This window comes from Lissotriton vulgaris, chromosome 12 (genome assembly GCF_964263255.1).
Source record: "Lissotriton vulgaris chromosome 12, aLisVul1.2, whole genome shotgun sequence".
Taxonomy (NCBI): domain Eukaryota; kingdom Metazoa; phylum Chordata; class Amphibia; order Caudata; family Salamandridae; genus Lissotriton; species Lissotriton vulgaris.
Window position 1 is genome coordinate 142,840,992 of NC_141700.1, and position 20,311 is coordinate 142,861,302.

At 47.3% G+C, this 20,311-nt stretch overlaps 1 protein-coding gene across 1 annotated transcript in view; it reads right to left on the reverse strand.

Moving 5' to 3' along the window:
• IGSF8 (immunoglobulin superfamily member 8) overlaps positions 1 to 20,311 on the reverse strand; it is a 183,161-nt gene that overhangs the window by 65,448 nt on the left and 97,402 nt on the right. Inside the window, exon 2 of the mRNA XM_086947612.1 lies at positions 18,998 to 19,372. Within this exon, the coding sequence (XP_086803738.1) occupies positions 18,998 to 19,372 (375 nt within the window). The remainder of the gene's footprint in view (positions 1 to 18,997; positions 19,373 to 20,311) is intronic.

Here is a 20,311-nt window from a genome sequence, read left to right on the forward strand (position 1 = left end):
AGGTCTGGACTCAGGGGTCCCCTCGGTTCTGATCTCTGGTTGAGGAGAAAGGGTAGCGGGACAGTCTTAGTTACCAATGAGTTAAATAGCTCTCAATCCTCGAGCTCGGCGTGGTTGCTGATCGGGCCGTGGAGGAGCCAAGCAGGTCCCGAGATGGATGAAGGATGGTCGACGGGCCGTGGAGAAGCCAAGCAGGTCCCGATGAAGATGATGGTTACAACGGTCCGCGGCCTCGCCAGCAGATCCGGACGACGGTGAAGAATGAAGGTTACGACGGCTGTGGCAGCGCCAACAGGCAGGACGATGGTGCACAGGACAGAGCTACGGCAGCGCCAGTAGTCCGTCCAGGATGAGTTCCTCTTACGTCTCTCGACTCCAAGATACAACTGACTTCCTGCTCTGGAGCTGTCCCAGTTATAGGGCTGGCGTGCTTTGATGTCCGGACCCTCGCACTTGGAGGTCGGGAGGTCCGGGATGAGGGAGTCCAGACACCCAGCAGGGGGGTGGAGCCAGCGCCCGGGGAGGCGATGGGCGAGCGGCACTGGGCGGGGGGAGAGCCATCGGCACCTCTCTCTCCCATTGACTTGCCAAGTAGCCCGCTCACCTCCTGGGTGGAGGGTGGTGCCGGATTGTCTGAGGCTGGGCTAGGCCCAGGGTTGAGGTCGATCGGGGGCCAGGCGGCCTCGTGGCGAGGCGTCCAAGATGGCGGCCCGGGCTGGGTGCATGGGCCGGCAGTGGATCGGACCCACGAGGTTATCATGTTCGAGGGCAGGGGTCCCTGAGGGGACGTAGGGCGTGCAATGGTGGTGTGTGGTGCTTGCGTGACTGGGCTCGGGCCTGGTCGAGCCGGGGGAGAGCGGCCCGTCATGTGGCCTGTCCAACATGCGTCCCCCCCAGCTGAAGGCGGGGAGAGTTACCCATCCTCTTGGGGACTCTCTTCGTCGAGGCGGAAAAACCGGGACAGGCCATCGGCGTTGGCGTGGTCGGACCCAGGCCGGTGTTCGACTGTGAAGTCCATACCTTGTAAGGAGATGGACCAGCGTAGCAATTTTGGGTTTTCCCCCCGCATATGCATCAACCACTGCAGGGGTCGGTGGTCAGTCTGCACCCGAAAGTGGGTGCCAAAAAGGTAGGGCCGGAGCTTCTTGAGGGCCCATACCACAGCGAAGGCTTCCCTCTCTATGGTGCTCCAGCGTTGTTCCCGGGGTAGGAGTCTCCGGCTGATGAAGGCCACCGGTTGATCGAGGCCTTCGGTGTTCACTTGGGACAGGACCGCCCCAATGCCCTGGTCGGAGGCGTCCGTCTGGACGACGAACTCCCGGCTGTAGTCTGGGGCCTGGAGCACAGGAGCGGAACACATGGCGGCCTTTAACTGTTCGAATGCCGCTTGACACTCTGGGGTCCAGTTCACCTTCTTGGGCTGATTTTTTGACGTGAGTTCGGTGAGAGGCCCCACGATGGTACCATAATCTTTCACGAACCTTCGGTAGTAGCCCGTGAGGCCCAGGAAGGCTCGCACCTCAGTTTGAGTGATAGGGGGTTGCCAGTTCTGGATGGCGGCAATTTTCAGCTGTAGGGGGGCCACTAGGCCGCTTCCCACCTGGTGTCCGAGGTAGGTCACCGACCCTTGTCCAATTTGGCATTTGCTGGCCTTGATCGTGAGGCCAGCTCGCTGAAGGGCTTGCAGCACTGCTTGGAGGTGGTGGAGGTGCTCGGTCCAATGGTGGCTGTACACAGCGATGTCGTCCAGGTAGGCGGCGCTGAACTCTTCGAGCCCCGCCAGGACCTGATTGACGAGCCGTTGGAACGTCGCTGGGGCGTTCTTCATGCCGAAGGGCATGACCGTAAAGTGATAGTGGCCATCGGGGGTGGAGAAGGCAGAGCGTTCTTGTGCTCGGGGTGTGAGGCCGATCTGCCAATAACCTGCCGTCAGGTCGAAGATGCTGAGGTAGCGGGCAGCGCCCATTCGGTCGACCAGTTCATCTGCCCGGGGGATGGGGTGTGCGTCCGTTCTGGTGACTTCATTCAGACCCCGGTAGTCGACACAGAACCGGAGTTCTGGTGTGGTCCCGGGGGCGGCTGCTTTGGGGACCAGTACGACCGGGCTGGCCCATGGACTGTCTGAGGGCTCGATGACCCCGAGCGTGAGCATCTTAGCTACTTCCGCCTGGATGCAGGCCCGTACCCGATCAGGTACGCGGTAGGCCCGGTGGCGGATAGGAGGGCTGTCTCCGGTGTCCACATCGTGCACACACCAGGAAGTGACACCCGGGGTGAGGGAGAACAGACTGGCGAACCGTGATAGGAGGGCTTGGCACTCTTGCCGTTGTTCTCTGGTGAGGGTCTCCGAGAGTCGGACCCCATCCACGGAGCCGTCTTGCTCCTGGGTCCGCAAGAGGTCAGGGAGAGGCTCGGAGTCGTCTTCAACCCCATTGTCTGTGGCCATCAAGAGGCTGAGTTCTGTTCGTGCAAAGTGGGGTTTCAGTCTGTTGGTGTGGAGGACTCGGAGCGGATTCCGGGCGGACTCCATATCGATCAGATAGGTGGCAGGACCCTTGCGCTCGATTACCTTGAAGGGTCCCGTCCATTTGTCTTGGAGAGCGCACGGTTCGGTGGGGGACATTACCCAGACCTGTTGCCCCGGCTCGAATTCAATGGATGAGGCGTTCTGGTCATACCATTTCTTCATGTCCTCTTGACTGGCCTCTAGGTTGGCTTTTGCTAGGTCTCTGAACCGCCGGGACTGGTTGCGGAGGGTGAGGAGGTACCGGAAGACATCTGGAGGACTCTTGGCCGGAGGCATCTCCCAGCCTTCTTTGATCAGGCTGAGTGGCCCCCGTACTGGGTGCCCATAGAGCAGCTCGAAGGGGCTGAAGCCTAGGGACTTCTGTGGGACCTCCCGGTAGGCGAAGAGGAGGCACGGCAGCAGCACGTCCCACTGGCGACGGAGGGGCTCTTCCAATCCCCCGATCATCCCTTTTAGCGTGCGATTGAACCGCTCAACAAGTCCGTTTCCTTGGGGGTGATAGGGGGTCGTGAAGCGGTAGGTGACCCCACACTGTTGCCAGAGGGACTTCATATATTTAGAAATGAAGTTCGTGCCTCTGTCACTGACGACTTCTCGGGGGAACCCCACACGGGAGAAGATCCCCATCAGGGCCCGGCCGACCACTGGGGCTGTCACGGTCCGGAGAGGAATAGCCTCAGGGTAGCGGGTGGCGTGGTCCACTAGTACCAGGATGAAGCGATGGCCTTGTCTTGTACGCGGGTCCAGGGGTCCCACAATGTCTATCCCGACCCTCTCAAATGGGGTTGTGACTACTGGAAAGGGTTGCAGGGGAGCCTTTAATTTGCGGCCGCTCTTCCCACTGGCTTGGCACGTGGGGCAAGATCGGCAATGCTGGTGCACATCGTTTCTCATTTTGGGCCAGAAGAAGTGGGTCACTAGGCGGCTGTAGGTTTTATCCTGTCCCAGGTGCCCTGCCAGGGGGGCATCGTGGGCCAGGTTTAGCAGGAAGTCTCTAAAGCGGAGGGGCACCACTAGTACTCGGTTGGCCCCCAGCTCGGCGATTCGTTGCTCGCTGTACAATAGATCATTGTCCCAGTAGACCCAATGAGTTCCGGAGGTATCCCCGGCGCTTTGGGCGAGCGCTTGTTGTCGGAGTCCCTCAAGGGAGGGACAGGTCTTCTGTTCCTGACGAAATTGTTCTTGTGTGGGTCCCCCTTCTTGAGCCCACTGATCAAGATTAGCGAGGTCGGAAGGTTGAGCAAGTTCGAGGGGGATGCCATGGTCGGGGGTCTCGGCGGGGGCGACCGGAGGCGGTGGCGCCGGCCATTCTGGTTCTTCCGGGTGATGGTTGGCACGGGCGGCCATGGACCGGGTGGTGACGCACGCCCAGTCTGGGACGCCCAACATCCCCAAGTGTTCTTTTCGCTCCACGGCTGCCCACGGGGAGCTTTCCAGGTCATTTCCGAGGAGGCATTCCACGGGGGCGTCGTCTCGGACCGTTACCTTCAACATGCCGGAGACCCCTCCCCACTCAAAGGGGACGCAGGCCATCCGACACAGACTTTCCGAGTTGTCGGCTGATCGCACAGGGCAGAGAACGTTCGGTAGATATTGTTCTGGGGTCACCAGATGACAGCGGACGGCTGTCACACTGGCCCCGGTGTCTCGAAGGGCTTCGGCCCGTTGTCCATTGATGCTCACCCATTGGCTGTACTTCTGGGTGTTAGCGGGTAGGGGGACCCGCGGGACCATGTCTCTTCCCCCTAAGCACGCGAGAGTCATGGCGGCTGGCTCCCACTCTTGATACTCTTGCTCGCCTGTTTCTTGTTCCTCGGAGATCTGTTCTTCCCCTAGTGCCGCGGCGGCCACCTGGCGGGGTCTTGGACTCTGATACTGCGGGCAGCTTGGGTCGTTTGCATAGTGGCCGACTCGTTGGCATCGGTGACATGTAACATTGGCTCTGTATCCCGGTCGCGCCGGGGTGCTGCCCCGGTTGGCCGGGGGGGTGGTGCTGGTAGCGGGGGCGGCCGGAGTATTGTCTCTTCCTCGTCCTTGGCCCCCTCCTCCTCCTCTGGGTCGGTAGTGACCATTGTTGTTCCTGTTCTGCTCGTAGGACCCATTCCGGCCCACTCTGGTGATCTCCCACCGGTCAGCTTCGGCTGCGAGCTGCCGGGGATCGGTTAACTTGCTGTCGAGGAGGTGTTGGCGTAGTTCAATGAAGCAATTGTTGGACAGATGCTCCCATACCATCAGATTGAACAGCTGCTCGTAGGTCGTGACGTTGTTCCCTCTGATCCAGCCTTCGAAGGCTCGGCTAAAGTACGTTACATAGTCCACCCAAGTTGTACCTGGAATGCGTGTGCAGTCTCGGAACCTCTGACGGTACATCTCGGGCGTGAGGCCATAGCGGGTGAGGAGGGCCGCTTTCATATGGTCGTAGGAGGTCATCTGGTGGTCTGGGAGCTGTAACAGAGTATCGCGGCCCTCATTGAGGAATTTGCCCCATAGGCCGGCTCCCCAGTCGGTTCTATCGATCCGGTGCGCAGTCATCGCGATTTCATAGGCCTTAAACCATTGCTGGATGTCGTCTTCTCGAAAATATTCTCGGACCACATCCTTGGGGATGTGCACTTTTTTCTCCGCGGTCCCTGGGGTGGACGGTCTGTCGGGCACCCCTAACTCTTTATTTTGTTTGCGCAGGTTGATCTCGGCTAGGTTCCGTTCGTGCTCGTACGTTAGTCTTTTTTCCTCGAGCTCCCTTTGCCTCTGTTTCTCCTCTCTTTCTTCTCGGAGGCGAAGGTGCTCTAAGTTTATTTTTTGCTCGGCCAATTTGAGTTCTATGTCCATCTTGAGTCGGGCCATTTCGAGTTCGTGTAGTCGGGCTTTTTCTCTTTCTTGGATCTCGTCTTGCGAGAGACTGGTTCTTTGCCCCTCAGGGGCCGTGTTGGTATTTTTCGCGGTGCTTTGCTCAGGGGTTTCGACATCCCCGGTCTCTGCCCAAGATTCTAGGGCATGCTTAAAATCGTCCTTGGTACTTAGTCCGGTGGTAGCGATACCTAGTTCGATGCAGAACTGCTTTAGTTCACGATGGCTGTATTCCTCTAGTTTTTCCATTTGGAACTTCTCAGTTGATCCGCTCTCTTTAGTCGACATTGTTGTTCGTTGTGGGGTGAGCTACTCTCTGTACGTTATGCGGTGATTCGGATCGCGCCGCTGGCCACCAATGTTAGACGGACCGGGAGGGTCGGCCGAGATTACGGGGAGAGGTCTCCAGGGAGAGCCGTCTCCAACGACTGTACAGGTAAGTAACTTCCCCCCCACAGACGGACACCACACAAGATTGAAGGTTAACGAGACTTTATATGCAATTCTTAGGTTACGTCGCTATGATACAAGGAGGTCTGGACTCAGGGGTCCCCTCGGTTCTGATCTCTGGTTGAGGAGAAAGGGTAGCGGGACAGTCTTAGTTACCAATGAGTTAAATAGCTCTCAATCCTCGAGCTCGGCGTGGTTGCTGATCGGGCCGTGGAGGAGCCAAGCAGGTCCCGAGATGGATGAAGGATGGTCGACGGGCCGTGGAGAAGCCAAGCAGGTCCCGATGAAGATGATGGTTACAACGGTCCGCGGCCTCGCCAGCAGATCCGGACGACGGTGAAGAATGAAGGTTACGACGGCTGTGGCAGCGCCAACAGGCAGGACGATGGTGCACAGGACAGAGCTACGGCAGCGCCAGTAGTCCGTCCAGGATGAGTTCCTCTTACGTCTCTCGACTCCAAGATACAACTGACTTCCTGCTCTGGAGCTGTCCCAGTTATAGGGCTGGCGTGCTTTGATGTCCGGACCCTCGCACTTGGAGGTCGGGAGGTCCGGGATGAGGGAGTCCAGACACCCAGCAGGGGGGTGGAGCCAGCGCCCGGGGAGGCGATGGGCGAGCGGCACTGGGCGGGGGGAGAGCCATCGGCACCTCTCTCTCCCATTGACTTGCCAAGTAGCCCGCTCACCTCCTGGGTGGAGGGTGGTGCCGGATTGTCTGAGGCTGGGCTAGGCCCAGGGTTGAGGTCGATCGGGGGCCAGGCGGCCTCGTGGCGAGGCGTCCAAGATGGCGGCCCGGGCTGGGTGCATGGGCCGGCAGTGGATCGGACCCACGAGGTTATCATGTTCGAGGGCAGGGGTCCCTGAGGGGACGTAGGGCGTGCAATGGTGGTGTGTGGTGCTTGCGTGACTGGGCTCGGGCCTGGTCGAGCCGGGGGAGAGCGGCCCGTCATGTGGCCTGTCCAACATGCTTATTTCTTCCATCTTGTCAATCTTGTGTTTGTCCTTCCCAAGGAGCATTGCCTCTTTAGAATCTCTTTGATTGACAGCCATCTATGCTTCTGCTAGATTTTCAAGCACTACTTTTTAGTTAGAGCCTAGCGGCAGCGAGTATTCGTTGCTCGCTCTGCGAGGCATACTGTATTAGGGTTTGCACTGGAAGCCCGCCCTCTCTCCTCCCATATCTGTAATTGGTTTGTGTCATTGTCCTTCGTAAACACTGAATTCTGATTTGTAAATATGCTTGTTAGTCCCTCCTTGGTACTGCCTTGTCTTCATTTGTGACCTCCCATGAGGACTGGCCCTCTTACGTGTGTCCTAACGCGGGAGCTTCAATTAGCAGTGTAAAGAATTATTTACCTAATTAAGGTGCACAGTACTTGCGGAATGCCAGCAGTGGTGGCTGCTTCATGTATTAGCAGCGCGCCATGTGTGCTTTCACTCTGGTCCCCCCCCCCTTCACCAGTCCCCCCAGCACTTGAGGGACGCCGGCAATTGCAAATTATAATGGCATACAACACTATTAAGTAGGCAAAGGAAAAATTGCAACAACTTCATTTAAATGAGATGTCAACTCGCTGAGGTTTTTGCGAGGCCAGTAAATAGTAGCAAAGATTACTCTATTTCACAAAGATTTGTTGCCTGTAAATTTAATGAAACTCAAAGATGCAGAGCACATCGAGTCACATTGTCAGGACCTGACATCATTTATGCTTAACACAAACCCTCAGTCGTCATTTTAATCAAGTCCACACATTCTTTTCCGATACCCAGATTTATTTGAAGGAGGTATCCTCTTTTCAGCGACATCTGCAAGTCTGGAGTACGGTTTGTTAAGTCTTCTGTACTGAGGCTTTATGGAGGCATTTCTGGAGGGATCGATCGTCTTCATTATTGTCATGTCTGTGAGTGCTGTGACGCATGTACCGGTGTTTGTACTGGTGCACAGACATAATATCGAGTCCAAAATATCAATTGGACATAATATTGAGTTGTAAATATAGACTGGACAAAATATCGACAGGACAGAATATAGATAACCAAAATATCGTTTTTAAGGTAAGTGATGTAATATCGACTGTTAAAAATATAGAAAGTTAAAATATCGAAGTATATAATATAGATAGTTAAAAATATCGATTTTTTAATAATATCAAATTTTTATAGTGTTTTTTTATGTTATAATATGTGTGAAAAGTGTGTATTTATGTTATAATTAATTTTAATGAATGAATTTTGTTTTTATAATTATTGCGTAATTTAATTCTGTAGCGGGTTGTGGGTTTATAGGGGAATAGGGTGGGAAGTAATTTAATTATAATTAATTAAATATGTAAATTTATTTATTGATAATTTTTTATTAATTGTCAATTAATTTATATTTGTTAATTAATTAAATTTTCATTGGTAATTAATTTTAATTAATTGATTAATTGGTAATTATGTAAATTTTACTAATTTATTTTCTGTAGCGGGTTGTGGGTTTATAGGGGAATTGGGTGGGAAGTAATTAAATTATAATTAATTAAATATGTAAAAGTATTTATTGGTATTTATTTAGAATCCATTATTAAGTATTTATGGGTAATTATAAAAAAAAATTGCCAAATAATTCAATTTAATTGATTGTTAATTATGTTAATTTTAATAATTTATTTTCTGTAGCGGGTTGTGGGTTTATAGGGGGATAAGGTGGGAAGTAATTTATTAATAATTAATTAAATAATTACATTTATTTAAATGTATTTAATTGGAAATAATTGTAATTAATTTGTATTAATGGGTGATCAATTGAAATAATTATGTTAATTAGTAATTTTAATATATTAATTATTATATTATATAAAAATTTTAATTATTTTGAAATAATTATTAATAGATATTCATTTTAAAATGTTTAAATAATATATGAAGTATTTACTTTCCCTAATGTTGTATTCTCTGAAGTGGGAACAGTAATTTTAACCCTTACGCTATCCAAAGCTTTCCCTACTGTTGCACTCTTTGGAGTGGGAATAGTAATTTTAACCCCTACGCTATCCAACGTTTTACCTACTGTTGCACCCACTGGAGTGGGAATAGTAATTTTAACCCCTACGCTATCCAACGTTTTCCCTACTGTTGCACCCACTGGAGTGGGAATAGTAATTTTATCCCCTACGCTATCCAACGCTTTCCCTACTGTTGCACTCTTTGGAGTGGGAATAGTAATTTTAACCCCTACGCTATCCAACGCTTTCCCTACTGTTGCACTCACTGGAGTGGGAATAGTAATTTTTACCCCTACGCTATCCAACGCTTTCCCTACTGTTGCACTCTTTGGAGTGGGAATAGTAATTTTAACCCCTTCGCTATCCAACGCTTTCCCTACTGTTGCACCCACTGGAGTGGGAATAGTAATTTTAACCCCTACGCTATCCAACGCTTTCCCTATTGTTGCACCCACTGGAGTGGGAATAGTAATTTTAACCCCTACGCTATCCAACGCTTTCCCTACTGTTGCACTCTTTGGAGTGGGAATAGTAATTTTAACCACTATGCTATCCAACGCTTTTCCTACTGTTGCACCCACTGGAGTGGGAATAGTCATTTTTACCCCTACGCTATCCAATGCTTTCCCTACTGTTGCACTCTTTGGAGTGGGAATAGTAATTTTTACCCTTACCCTATCCAACGCTTTCCCTACTGTTGCACTCTTTGGAGTGGGAATAGTAATTTTTACCCTTACGCTATCCAACGCTTTCCCTACTGTTGCACCCACTGGAGTGGGAATAGTAATTTTTACCCCTTCGCTATCCAACGCTTTCCCTACTGTTGCCCCCACTGGAGTGGGAATAGTAAATTTTACCTCTACGCTATCCAACGTTTTCCCTACTGTTGCACCCACTGGAGTGGGAATTGTAATTTAAACCCCTACGCTATCCAACGCTGTCCCTACTGTTGCACTCACTGGAGTGGGAATAGTAATTTCAACCCCTACGCTATCCAACGCTTTCCCTACTGTTGCACTCTTTGGAGTGGGATTAGTAATTTTTACCCTTACGCTATCCAACGCTTTCCCTACTGTTGCACTCTTTGGCGTGGGAATAGTAATTTTTACCCTTACGCTATCCAACGCTTTCCCTACTGTTGCACCCACTGGAGTGGGAATATTAATTTTTACCCCTACGCTATCCAACGCTTTCCCTACTGTTGCACCCACTGGAGTGGGAATAGTAATTGTAACCCCTACGCTATCCAAAGCTTTCCCTACGCTTGCACTCTTTGGAGTGGGAATAGTAATTTTTACACTTCTGTTATTGTACGTTAATAATATTGGCTATTATTTAATTATATTTTGTTACTATATATATATGTTTTAACAAATATGAATTAAAAAAAATGTTGTTTAAACTTTCATTAATTATTTAATTATTATAAGTTAATTTAAGTACTTTTAAGTATATTTTAGTAATTAATTTTTAATATTAATTTAATTTAACATTGTTTTTAGTGAAGTCGATATTTTTAAAAACTATATTTTAGTAAACGATATTTTTAACTCGATATTTTTGTACTTACCTGTTTGTAGATAGAAACTCGATATTTTGTCTGTCGATATTTTTTCAACGATATTCTTGATGGTCGATATTCTGTCCTTCGATATTATGTCAGTGATCCGTTTGTACTCTTGTTGAGGAAGGAGATATATTCTATCTAGCATATTTGTAAACATTTTTTTCACATTTCTTCCTACAAAAATGTATTTTTACCTCAATTGAAGTTCAATATAAATGTCTCAAGATTTTGCCCTTGGAGCCTTCATGCTAAAGCAGAGCTTTTTGGATTTATTTTTATTTTGGTTGGTGGTGTTGACTCAGGAACGATTGTGCGACGTTCCACACAATTTTCCTAGGCATTTTTCAAAAACTTCTCATGCTTTGCAAGTGCCACTAAGAGTTTGAGCTATTGGCATTAAAAATGACAATGCCTTTTATATATGGCTGAGATACCCGCCACCCCCTCTCGACGCAATCCCCAAGGATGGGAAAACGGAAACGGTTCTGAACTTTTAGAAGGCGGGAGGGAGTGACCCTCCCGGCCGTATTTATTAAAATATGAAACAAAATCAAAAAACATTAAAATAACAGTTTCATATTACGTACAATTTCATTTCCACATTACGATGTTTGGCTAACCTTAACATATTTCTAATACAAAGGTTCTCCTAGCCGAACTAAACATCCTACAAAACATTGAACTTGAAATTGTACATCCTAACGTTAAGGGCCAACGGCAAGGTCGTAACCGGTGTCAGATCCCTAAACCAGAGTTACCCCCCCCACTTGGGAGGGACGACCGCACAGAGGCTGTACCTCAAATGCATCTACCAATTTCCCTTGACTTGACGGGGGCCCCAATGAACTCGACGCCATTTAAAGGTCGTCCGAGGACTCGTGTGAGGTGTCTAGAAGGTAGCGTAAACCCCCTCCCCACCCCACACAACTTACCACATCTGCCGTCGCAGGTGTCCTGGCCCCGGGAAATTCCCCAGGAGGGGCCTTAGCCCCTCCTATCAAGGAAGGGGCCTTGACCGCCTTTCCTTTTCTTTCGGCGGCCCATCCTTAGAAGGGACCGCCTCCCCGTTGAGGGGCCAATGGCCACCTCCCCCGGGCGCTCCCATCCGTAATGGGTGACGCCCCCCCATAGGGATCTTCCAATTACTGCTCACCGATCATGACCTTACCGCCCGACCAAAATAAATACGACAATTAACTAAAACTAAAAACGACCATCATAACTACTTCACTTAAGATTTACTGCACAACACTAGTGAAAACTTTTTTCGAAAATATACTCCAGATGATCATTCTCTTTATTACATACACAACTAATACGTTTATCATCACAACCTGCAAAAAGAAAGTTACACATCAAAACTTTATTCAAAAACCACTCGCTGTCTTCAGGGGCTGGTGGGTGGGTCAAAATTGGCTCTTCGTTCCGTCTCGAGCTCACGTGCAGCGGGGAGGTGCAGCTTCAGAGCACAGGAACAAGAGGATGCTTTCTTGGCTTGCTGCTCCTTTTATCCGTCTTCGGGCGGGCGTAAACCCGCCTCCGCCTTGCCCCCCGGGGGCGTGGTCGGCGGCGTCATCGTCTAGGACGACCCACTCCAGGGCGGGAAAAGGCGCGCCCCGGCTACGCCGCTTCGGGCATACCAGCCGAGACTCGCCTCCCGCCCAAGATGGCCTCCCGGGGGGATCGGGGTACTCCACCATACGTTCGGGGGGACCGAGTGGTCGCCCCTTTCCATATGTGTTGCTTTAAATAAACACATAAATAAAACGCATTTACAATGCCAATACCTTAAACGCTCGCATATGCAAGACCATTACTCCGTAAGTCGGAACAACGACTTGCAGAGGGGGGGCTGAGGTGTTGGATTTAAAATCCAACACCTTCCCTAGTGTCCGCACAAACTGGAGTTGTAATAGTAAATTATACTATTCCAACATCCAGCGCCCCGCCCCCCTTCCGCAAGTCGTTGTTCTGACTTGCGGAGTAATAGTTTGTAGAATCACAACGCGGTTGTTGTAACAACCGCGTTGTGATTCCCTTCGGGGGAAATGGCTGCGGGATTTCAACATAGATTCCCTTGAAATACATGAGTTCAGGATGTGTGCGGTACAAAAACGTTTCTAGTGTTTGATTTAATAAATTATAGAATTGCTCCATGTATAGTAAGATTCTAGGACACGCATATACTGGTCACATGACAACAACTTTGTCTCTTAGTTCACTTATAGCATTATTGTCAGGCCAAGGCACAGGGCGGGCGCGTTAACGGTTTTAAGCTCATGTTTAAAAACTATCACTAAATAAATGCCTCTCGCTGTGGTGATATAATCTGATGCACTAAAGTGAAACCCTCCCGCATGTTAAAGAAATACCCTTTCTTGGATTTTGAAGAGACTATCGCATCATGTTTGTTGCATGGTTTACATTCCACGTATTTCCATGGCTCAGGTTGGGCACCATTTCTTAGAGCCAAGCTGTTGGCACAGTTCTCCCTATTAATTTGGTTGGTCTCACGCCTCTATCAAGCACTGTTACTTCAAAAGTGAGTTTTCAGTGAAAGACAGACATCTCTTAAATATAGGAAATTATCACATTTATTATTGCATTTTTTTATCCTTTACACACTGATGTGTTGAACTTGCTTGGCGTTTAATTAACCTTGAGGGCACACATTCAAAAATATTATGTTATGAGTAGGTGTTATGTGGTCACATTTGCAGTATACCTTTCTTACCTTAAGGAATTCAGGAGTAAGCCAGGAATAGTACCAGAATGATAACAGCAAACTTTTGATAAGGACAGAGTACTGACTACCAGTAATGCGTAATATTTAAAGCGCTTACACATGGCAGAATTGTGGTACAAAACACTATATTAAAATAGGCCATCTTTATAGGCTCTTCTATTTGGCACAGTAGACTCCTATCCAAAACTAACAGTGCTTAGCAAAAAGCAAGATCAGCTTAGGATGACTTTAGAACGTTTGCCACGTGTTCCACATCGTCTGACTCATAAGTTTCCTCGTGACCAGCCATAACCACATTACAGAATGTCTCATTTCCCTTCTCCTGAGGCACTGTCCCGAGACTTTGGGTCTGCTTTTTGTTCAGACTCTCATATGTAAAAAAGAAACGTGGAATGAATGTAACCGATCTTCTTTCCCCAGGAGTTAAATCACGTGTAAACAGAAAGCAAACAAGCACTGGCAAAGCCAGTAGGCCTTGCCTTCTGTTGTGCACCATGACTGTAAATTTAAAATAAAAATACAAAGATTTACTTCGTGCTAATAAGTGGTGAGTGAAAGCCGGGTAATAGGACTTAAAAAAAAATACTGGCAGGAGAGTATAGCATTGTTGAAAGTAAAAAATAAAAAAAGCGCTATGACAAGGCCAAAGCGGGCTGTGACATGGCTTTTTGGGCGCGGCTGGCAGGAGGGAGGGCTTTAGCTATGTTGTAGCTGAAAGTTAAATAAAAAAAAGTGCTATGGCACGACTAGCAATTGCCACAGCATAGCTCTTTTTTTAAATAACTTCTTGGACAAGGAAGTGATTTAGCCATGCTGTACCGCAGGCAACACGGACAACAGTGGGTTGGAAGGCAGAGAGTGTACGAAGGGCAACAGCGCGGGGGCAAGAGGAAAAACGACGGGAGAGTGAGTGATGGGAGAAACCCAGATAACCGAGGGTTGGGGCAACACAAAAGATAGCAGAGGGTCGCCAGGCAGGAGGAACATGGAGGTGGTAGAAGTACATGAATGAGGCCGCTGAAAAGGGCATGCTCCGGTAGAGTGCCTAAACACAAAGAAAAACGTAGTGCCTAAAGAAATAAGCAGTGGAAGGACACAAGTAATCTGCTATGCTCCAAGGGAAAGACAAACATATGAAGAGGAAGAAAGCCTTTGGCAGCTGACCAATAAGAAGCAAGCAAATGAGAGTGACAAGGAAGTCAACCAATAGTACGTAGCAGACGGCTTCCAAGGCCCGGGTTTCAAAACAATATCTCAGCACACATCTTAGGCGAGACCTAAAACTCCCCAGTACATCCCTGAGTAGCAGGGCCACAAAAGCTATATTCATCACCAGACCGAAATGCTCTGACATGCACCCTTTCTAAATGCTATATAGGTCTCAAAATAATAATAGTATACATGGTCTGTAATTGAAATACTGGTGCACGCATACACCCAGTGTTTCATAGAAAATTAAGTTTTGATCCATACTCACAACTGAAACATTCAATGAACCTGCATTAAATTTAGCATAAGCTTGGTCCTGATGACTTTTATCCCAAATTTGCCACAGATCAGACAGGGGGGGCGGAGATCAAACATTTTGTCTCAAAACATTGTTGGAGGTGTGCAAATTCCCCAGGTTAATATTTATTCTTTTGTATAGCACAAACTATTTAATACCATATTTGGCATTAAATCAACGAATTTTCCAGTGGGGTTCTATTTTGTTGTAAATCTAATACAAAATTCGACAATACACACACAGGCAAGGGTTAATTGTATATATATATATATATATATATATATATCTCCCATTAGATCCATAGGCCACCAATCAACTTACGTTCTCCACCAACCTGCCTGATTCCGATTAGCTGGTCTCGGCTACAGACAGCTTTAGGATTACAGATCTGCTGTAATGTTAAATCCTAGTTCCCAGTGGATGGGCAATATGCTTCACTGTCAGATAACCAATGCTGAAATCACCACTTACATTATACAGCAAGGCCACAGTGATTGTGTTTGTGGTACTTCTGACAACCCAAAAAAAAGTAAAGCCTTTGTCAGAAATAGGCTGACTTTAGTGTCCACCTTTAAATCAGGGAGACAGCACGTTTCTTTCCTGATCTACAAATATTTATTGATGCACAGTGGGTGCAATATTATCTTTTGGTGAAATTATGGTTTTAAGAACTGCTGCAACGTATTTACTTAACAGTTTGAAGCCTTAAAATTGTAATATTTTACCAAGTCACTACCCAACATACTTAAATTTCCTGATCGTAGCAAAATAATTCTCATATCAACCAAAGGTCTAGGGGCCCGATGTAGGTGGCAAATACCGGTCGGAAATGGCCGAATTCGGCCGTTTCCGACCGGTATTTGGCATCTTGAGATGTAGGGGGCCAGATTTTACAGATTCTGTAAATTTACCGAATCGGTAAATTTACAGAATCTGTAAAATACCGAATCGGTATTTTTACCGATTCTGTAATTACAAATGTAGGTGGCACAGTATACAGTGCCACAGGCCCTTAAGAGTCGGTATTTTACCACCCAATCCAATTGGGTGTTAAAATACCGAATTCAGGTGTGCATGCACACCTAGCCATGTGACAGACAGACATGCCCTTAGGGCATGTCTGTGTGCCACATGGCGCACATGCCTATTTTTGGGGTGCCAGAGGGTGTCAAAGTGACACCCCCTGCACCCTTGCAAAATTCGGTATTTACAGATTCTGTAATTACAGAATCGGTATTGCCCATTGATCCCTATGGGCTTTAAGGCCCATAGGAATCAATGGGCAATACCGATTCGGTATTTACAGATTCGGAAAATACAGAATCTTAACGATTCGGTATTTACAGAATCTGTAATACCTACATCTCCCCCCTTCATATTTACCGACTCTTAAATACCGAATCGGTAAAATTCGGTATTTAAGATTCGGTAAATATGAATTACCTACATCTGGCCCTTAAAGACTATGGGCCTGATATACAACCCTCACATTTTGCTACTCGCAAATTGTGTTGCTTTGCGACTCGCGATTTGCGACTTGCAAAATGCAATGTACAACAGTGTCACAGACACTGTTAGCAATTCCAAATGGGGTCTCAAATGGCATGCCTCATCAATATTCACGAGGCAAGCGTAATTTGCACCCCCATTGAGAATGGCTAGCACTCCCAGGGATGGTGGCCTGCTGGGGTCAGAATATCACCATGTCTGGGACTGCTTTTTAAATAAAGCAGTTTTTTTTTTAAATGTAGCCCGTTTTTCTTAAAGGAAAACAGGATGCATTTTAAAAAGAAACATGAAACTTTTCAGTCTTATTTTTAAGGGCAGGCAGAGGTCCCTGGGACCACTGCCTGTCCTTCAATAATATTTTCTCACACACTCACAAAATGGAAGGGGTTTGCGAGTGGTTTATCACCTACTTGAAGTAGGTGGTAAACTCCAAGTGTATTGCGGTCGCAAAACAACAGAACATGGCAGTGAGTCTCGCTATAAGGAAGGGAAGCCCCTTCCTTATTTTGAGACGCAAAAGCTATTTTGCGAGTCAGTGACTCGCAAAATAGCGTTTGTACATGCCATCACCCTTTTTTGCAGTCACAAACGGCCCGATCTCCCGTTTGCAAGCGCAAAAAAGGGTCGTACATCTGGTCTTATATCTCACCATGTACTCCCCCTGACTGTTCCTATGGGGAGCAGGGTTAATATTGATACTCATAAGGTGTGTCTCTGCCTATAGTGGCGCAATGGAGGATGCACGATGGGTCGCGATGCTACCCTGAGAGCTTACCTGTGGTTTAGACTTTTTGCAAACTTTCCTCCCATCAACTTGTAGGTGTTTTTTCTCTTTCCTTGATAAACATCACCTCAAGCCTTTTGTCGGCCTGAGGTATTAACAATGACTATGCTTGGTTTTTGACCTTACCTCTAGGCAGCAAACATGGTGATAAAGAAAGATCAATAGTATACTGCTACTGTATCAATAATTGTGGCTACCCACTTCACCCATGGTGTAACACTACAGTGTGCACCGATGGAAGAAGTAAGCTAGCAGCCGACTTAGGCTCTGTTGCTATACAGTTTCTTCTAGACTTGGCTTTCAGGCCCTCAGTCCCCTAAATATGATGAAATGGAACAATGTTATATACAGCGATAAAACTACTTTATTGTTCCCGCTTTTCAAAGCTTATAGTGTAGCAAACTGTCAGTTATACCTGCTGAGACAGCCGCAAGGCTTTTTCCATTAGGCCCACCTGGGTGGCGGTTCTAGAGCAGAGAGCCATGATTTAAGTAGGGCCTGAAGAAGCTAAATTGTAAACCTGACCGCTTTCAAACACACGCCCTAGCGGTGTGAGCTTTATTTATCAGTCAATCATGTTGTTCCCATGGATACAAGATTCAGCTGAGCAAGTGCCAAGGACTGCAGCAATCACGCCTGAAAACCTTTCACTGGATCAGATCATATTTACGACCATGCAGAGAGCTAATTAGCGGTCAGCGAACCAAGCATGCAAAATTGTGAGAAAGACCTTGGACTATTTCACTCTTGCAGGACAGATGCCTAACACACACCGGATGGAAGGTTACTTATGGATACAGAAATAAGTAAGTGGGGAGATGTTCACTAGCGGTCAGAGCTGCTGACTGGGGAACCAGGTTCGAGGCGCGGTGTCGGCTCCACATCCTGCGATTCTGAGCAGATCATTTAATCTACCTGTGCCTAAAAAAAATGATTTGACCTTGTGTAATGTAATCTGGTGCTCATGTAAAGCGCTCCAATGCCCCTTGGCCAAATTTGTGCTATATAGAGCATATACAAAAGGTTTTATTCCATCACATTATTAAGACCTACATTCAGATCCCTTTGGCAATAAAACACGGAAAGACACAACACATAATATATGAGGTCAAGATTTAAATCCATGCCCACAAAACAGGATTTAGAGTTTGGTGGAAAGGTCGCCCAACGCATTTATTTGGAGATGGGAGGTCCTTAAATTACCCTTAGTCCAATTGCCCTATGGAGTAGGGGCAGTCGGAGGAAAGAGATTACACCACTTTCCCTATTTACGGTGGACCACGTAAAGTATTTTTGGCAACAAACTCATACTTTGGAAGTTTGCGAATAAAACATTTAAAAAAATTGGTGAACTGGTGGCAAACCCCACAATGGCCATCCACCAAACCTTTCGCACATTAAAACAGAAGGCAGCTCCTTTCAATATACAGAGATTACTTTGATCATCTTAAAGTATGAAGAAAGAGGGAATGTTCACCGCCGCCCTGAGGGATAGAATTCCATGCACCAAACTGTCAATCAGACCCTTAATTTTTACATGCCTGCAAAAATAAGTATCTCGCCCCTGCCTTCAGGCCTAAGATGATCTACGCAAAAGGGTCTTTCTGGGATGTACTGGCCACCAAAATGAAGTACTGATACTTCACAGCACATTGTTAAAAAATATGGACAATGCTGTAATAAGATGCTCTGTGCAAGAGGCTGCACTTGGTGGCACATATTCTAATTTCCGCAGACATTGACCAATTTTTCTTCGCAGAACATTGAGCAAGCTAAAGAGAAAGGCGGAGAAGAGAGAAAGCAAGAAGAATAGAAACACAGGAAAAGCAAAAGAAACATAGAAAGGAGGGATTAGAAAGAACCCACAAGAGTAAGGTAAAGAGAAAGAAAGTGCCGGGGTGTTAAAAAGAGGCATGAGGTTGGATCAAGATTGGGTAGACTTGGCACTCGAAAACACCACCATTCAGTGGTCTCACAGCAGGCTCTTCAGGAACACTTTGAGCCACTGCAGTCAGTATTCCTTTTTTTTTTTTGCTTTAACACATTAAACACTACTTAAGAGTCAGCACATACCTTTTAGCACAACTTTTCTGCTGTAAGTGCCAAAGTACTTGGCGTCAGTGGTAGGAGTGTAGCACTCGTAAACACCATCATCCTCTGCTCTCAGCTGCTTGATACGGAGTTCCACACTATCACCCCGGACACGGTGAATGTATACTTCCCCACTCTTCACGCGTGGCCCAAAGACAGCATAGGAGAAATTAGGGTCCTTGGTGCTGATGATACCGATGGATATATCTGGATTTGCCGGGCGATACAGAAACCACTCAAAATCTTGAAGAGGTGCTCCCTCATACTGGGAGACATTGCACGGAATTGAAATTGCTGTACCTTCCACGCGATAGAGGGGTCCTTGGGGTACGCGGACCTCACGAGCTCGACAAATCACTACGGACAAGAAAAAGAAAAACAGAAGGAATATTAGATTCTTTAGCTTCTTTTGTGATGATAGAGGTGGCTTCTCATAGTAAGATAAACAGTGAAATAAACAAGCATTGGCATAGCCAATAGGTCTCGCTTGTGGGACCTTAAAGGTTTTTAGCCATGCAACACATTATCCTGGGTGCTAAGTCAACCTAACGAAAGACAAATTTAGTTAAAATGTGGGACATTCTGTGATTGGAAACTAATCCCATTTTGTGAATGTATTTAATATCAATAACTCATTACACCTTAAATAAACATGTGTAACCATTGGTTAAATTAAATAACGTAATAAGCTGTAACCTGTTAGTGAAATAGGAAACAAATACTAAAAATTGGGATATTTTGCTCTTCCTGCCACACCTCTGACTCCGCCCATTGACCCAACACAGGTTAGTCCCGCCCTCTGATTCTCCGCCCACAGTTCCCCTACTTTTTTTCCCCCACTTCGACCACTGCTGAGGATCTGTTAGATTTAATGCTGAGAAGAGTTTGGCGGTGCAAAGAAACATGGGGCTATTGACAGGGCACACAGGAAAGGGCATAGATAACTGCAGAAGTTTTGCAAAGCGGAGGGTTTGATATTTATGGAACATTCTGATTATCAAATATGAATTGTTGGAGTTTTTATGACGACATGGGTACATCATTCCATCTATGGGGGAGAGGGGAACTGTATTTGATGCAGGTACAGAGGTTTGGTGGAGATGCTGCATTTGCCGGTTAGCAATGTACACATTTTTCATGCGGGGGTGAGAGAACTTTGGGGGTTCTGGTGGCAGTTTGGTACTAAAGTTCAAACGTTATTGCAAGAAACATGGATCTTGTTGAGATCCTGTTGAAATGGGCGGGGGGGGCAGAGTTTATGAATGGAATGAGAGGGCAACAGCTGTATGCACAAGG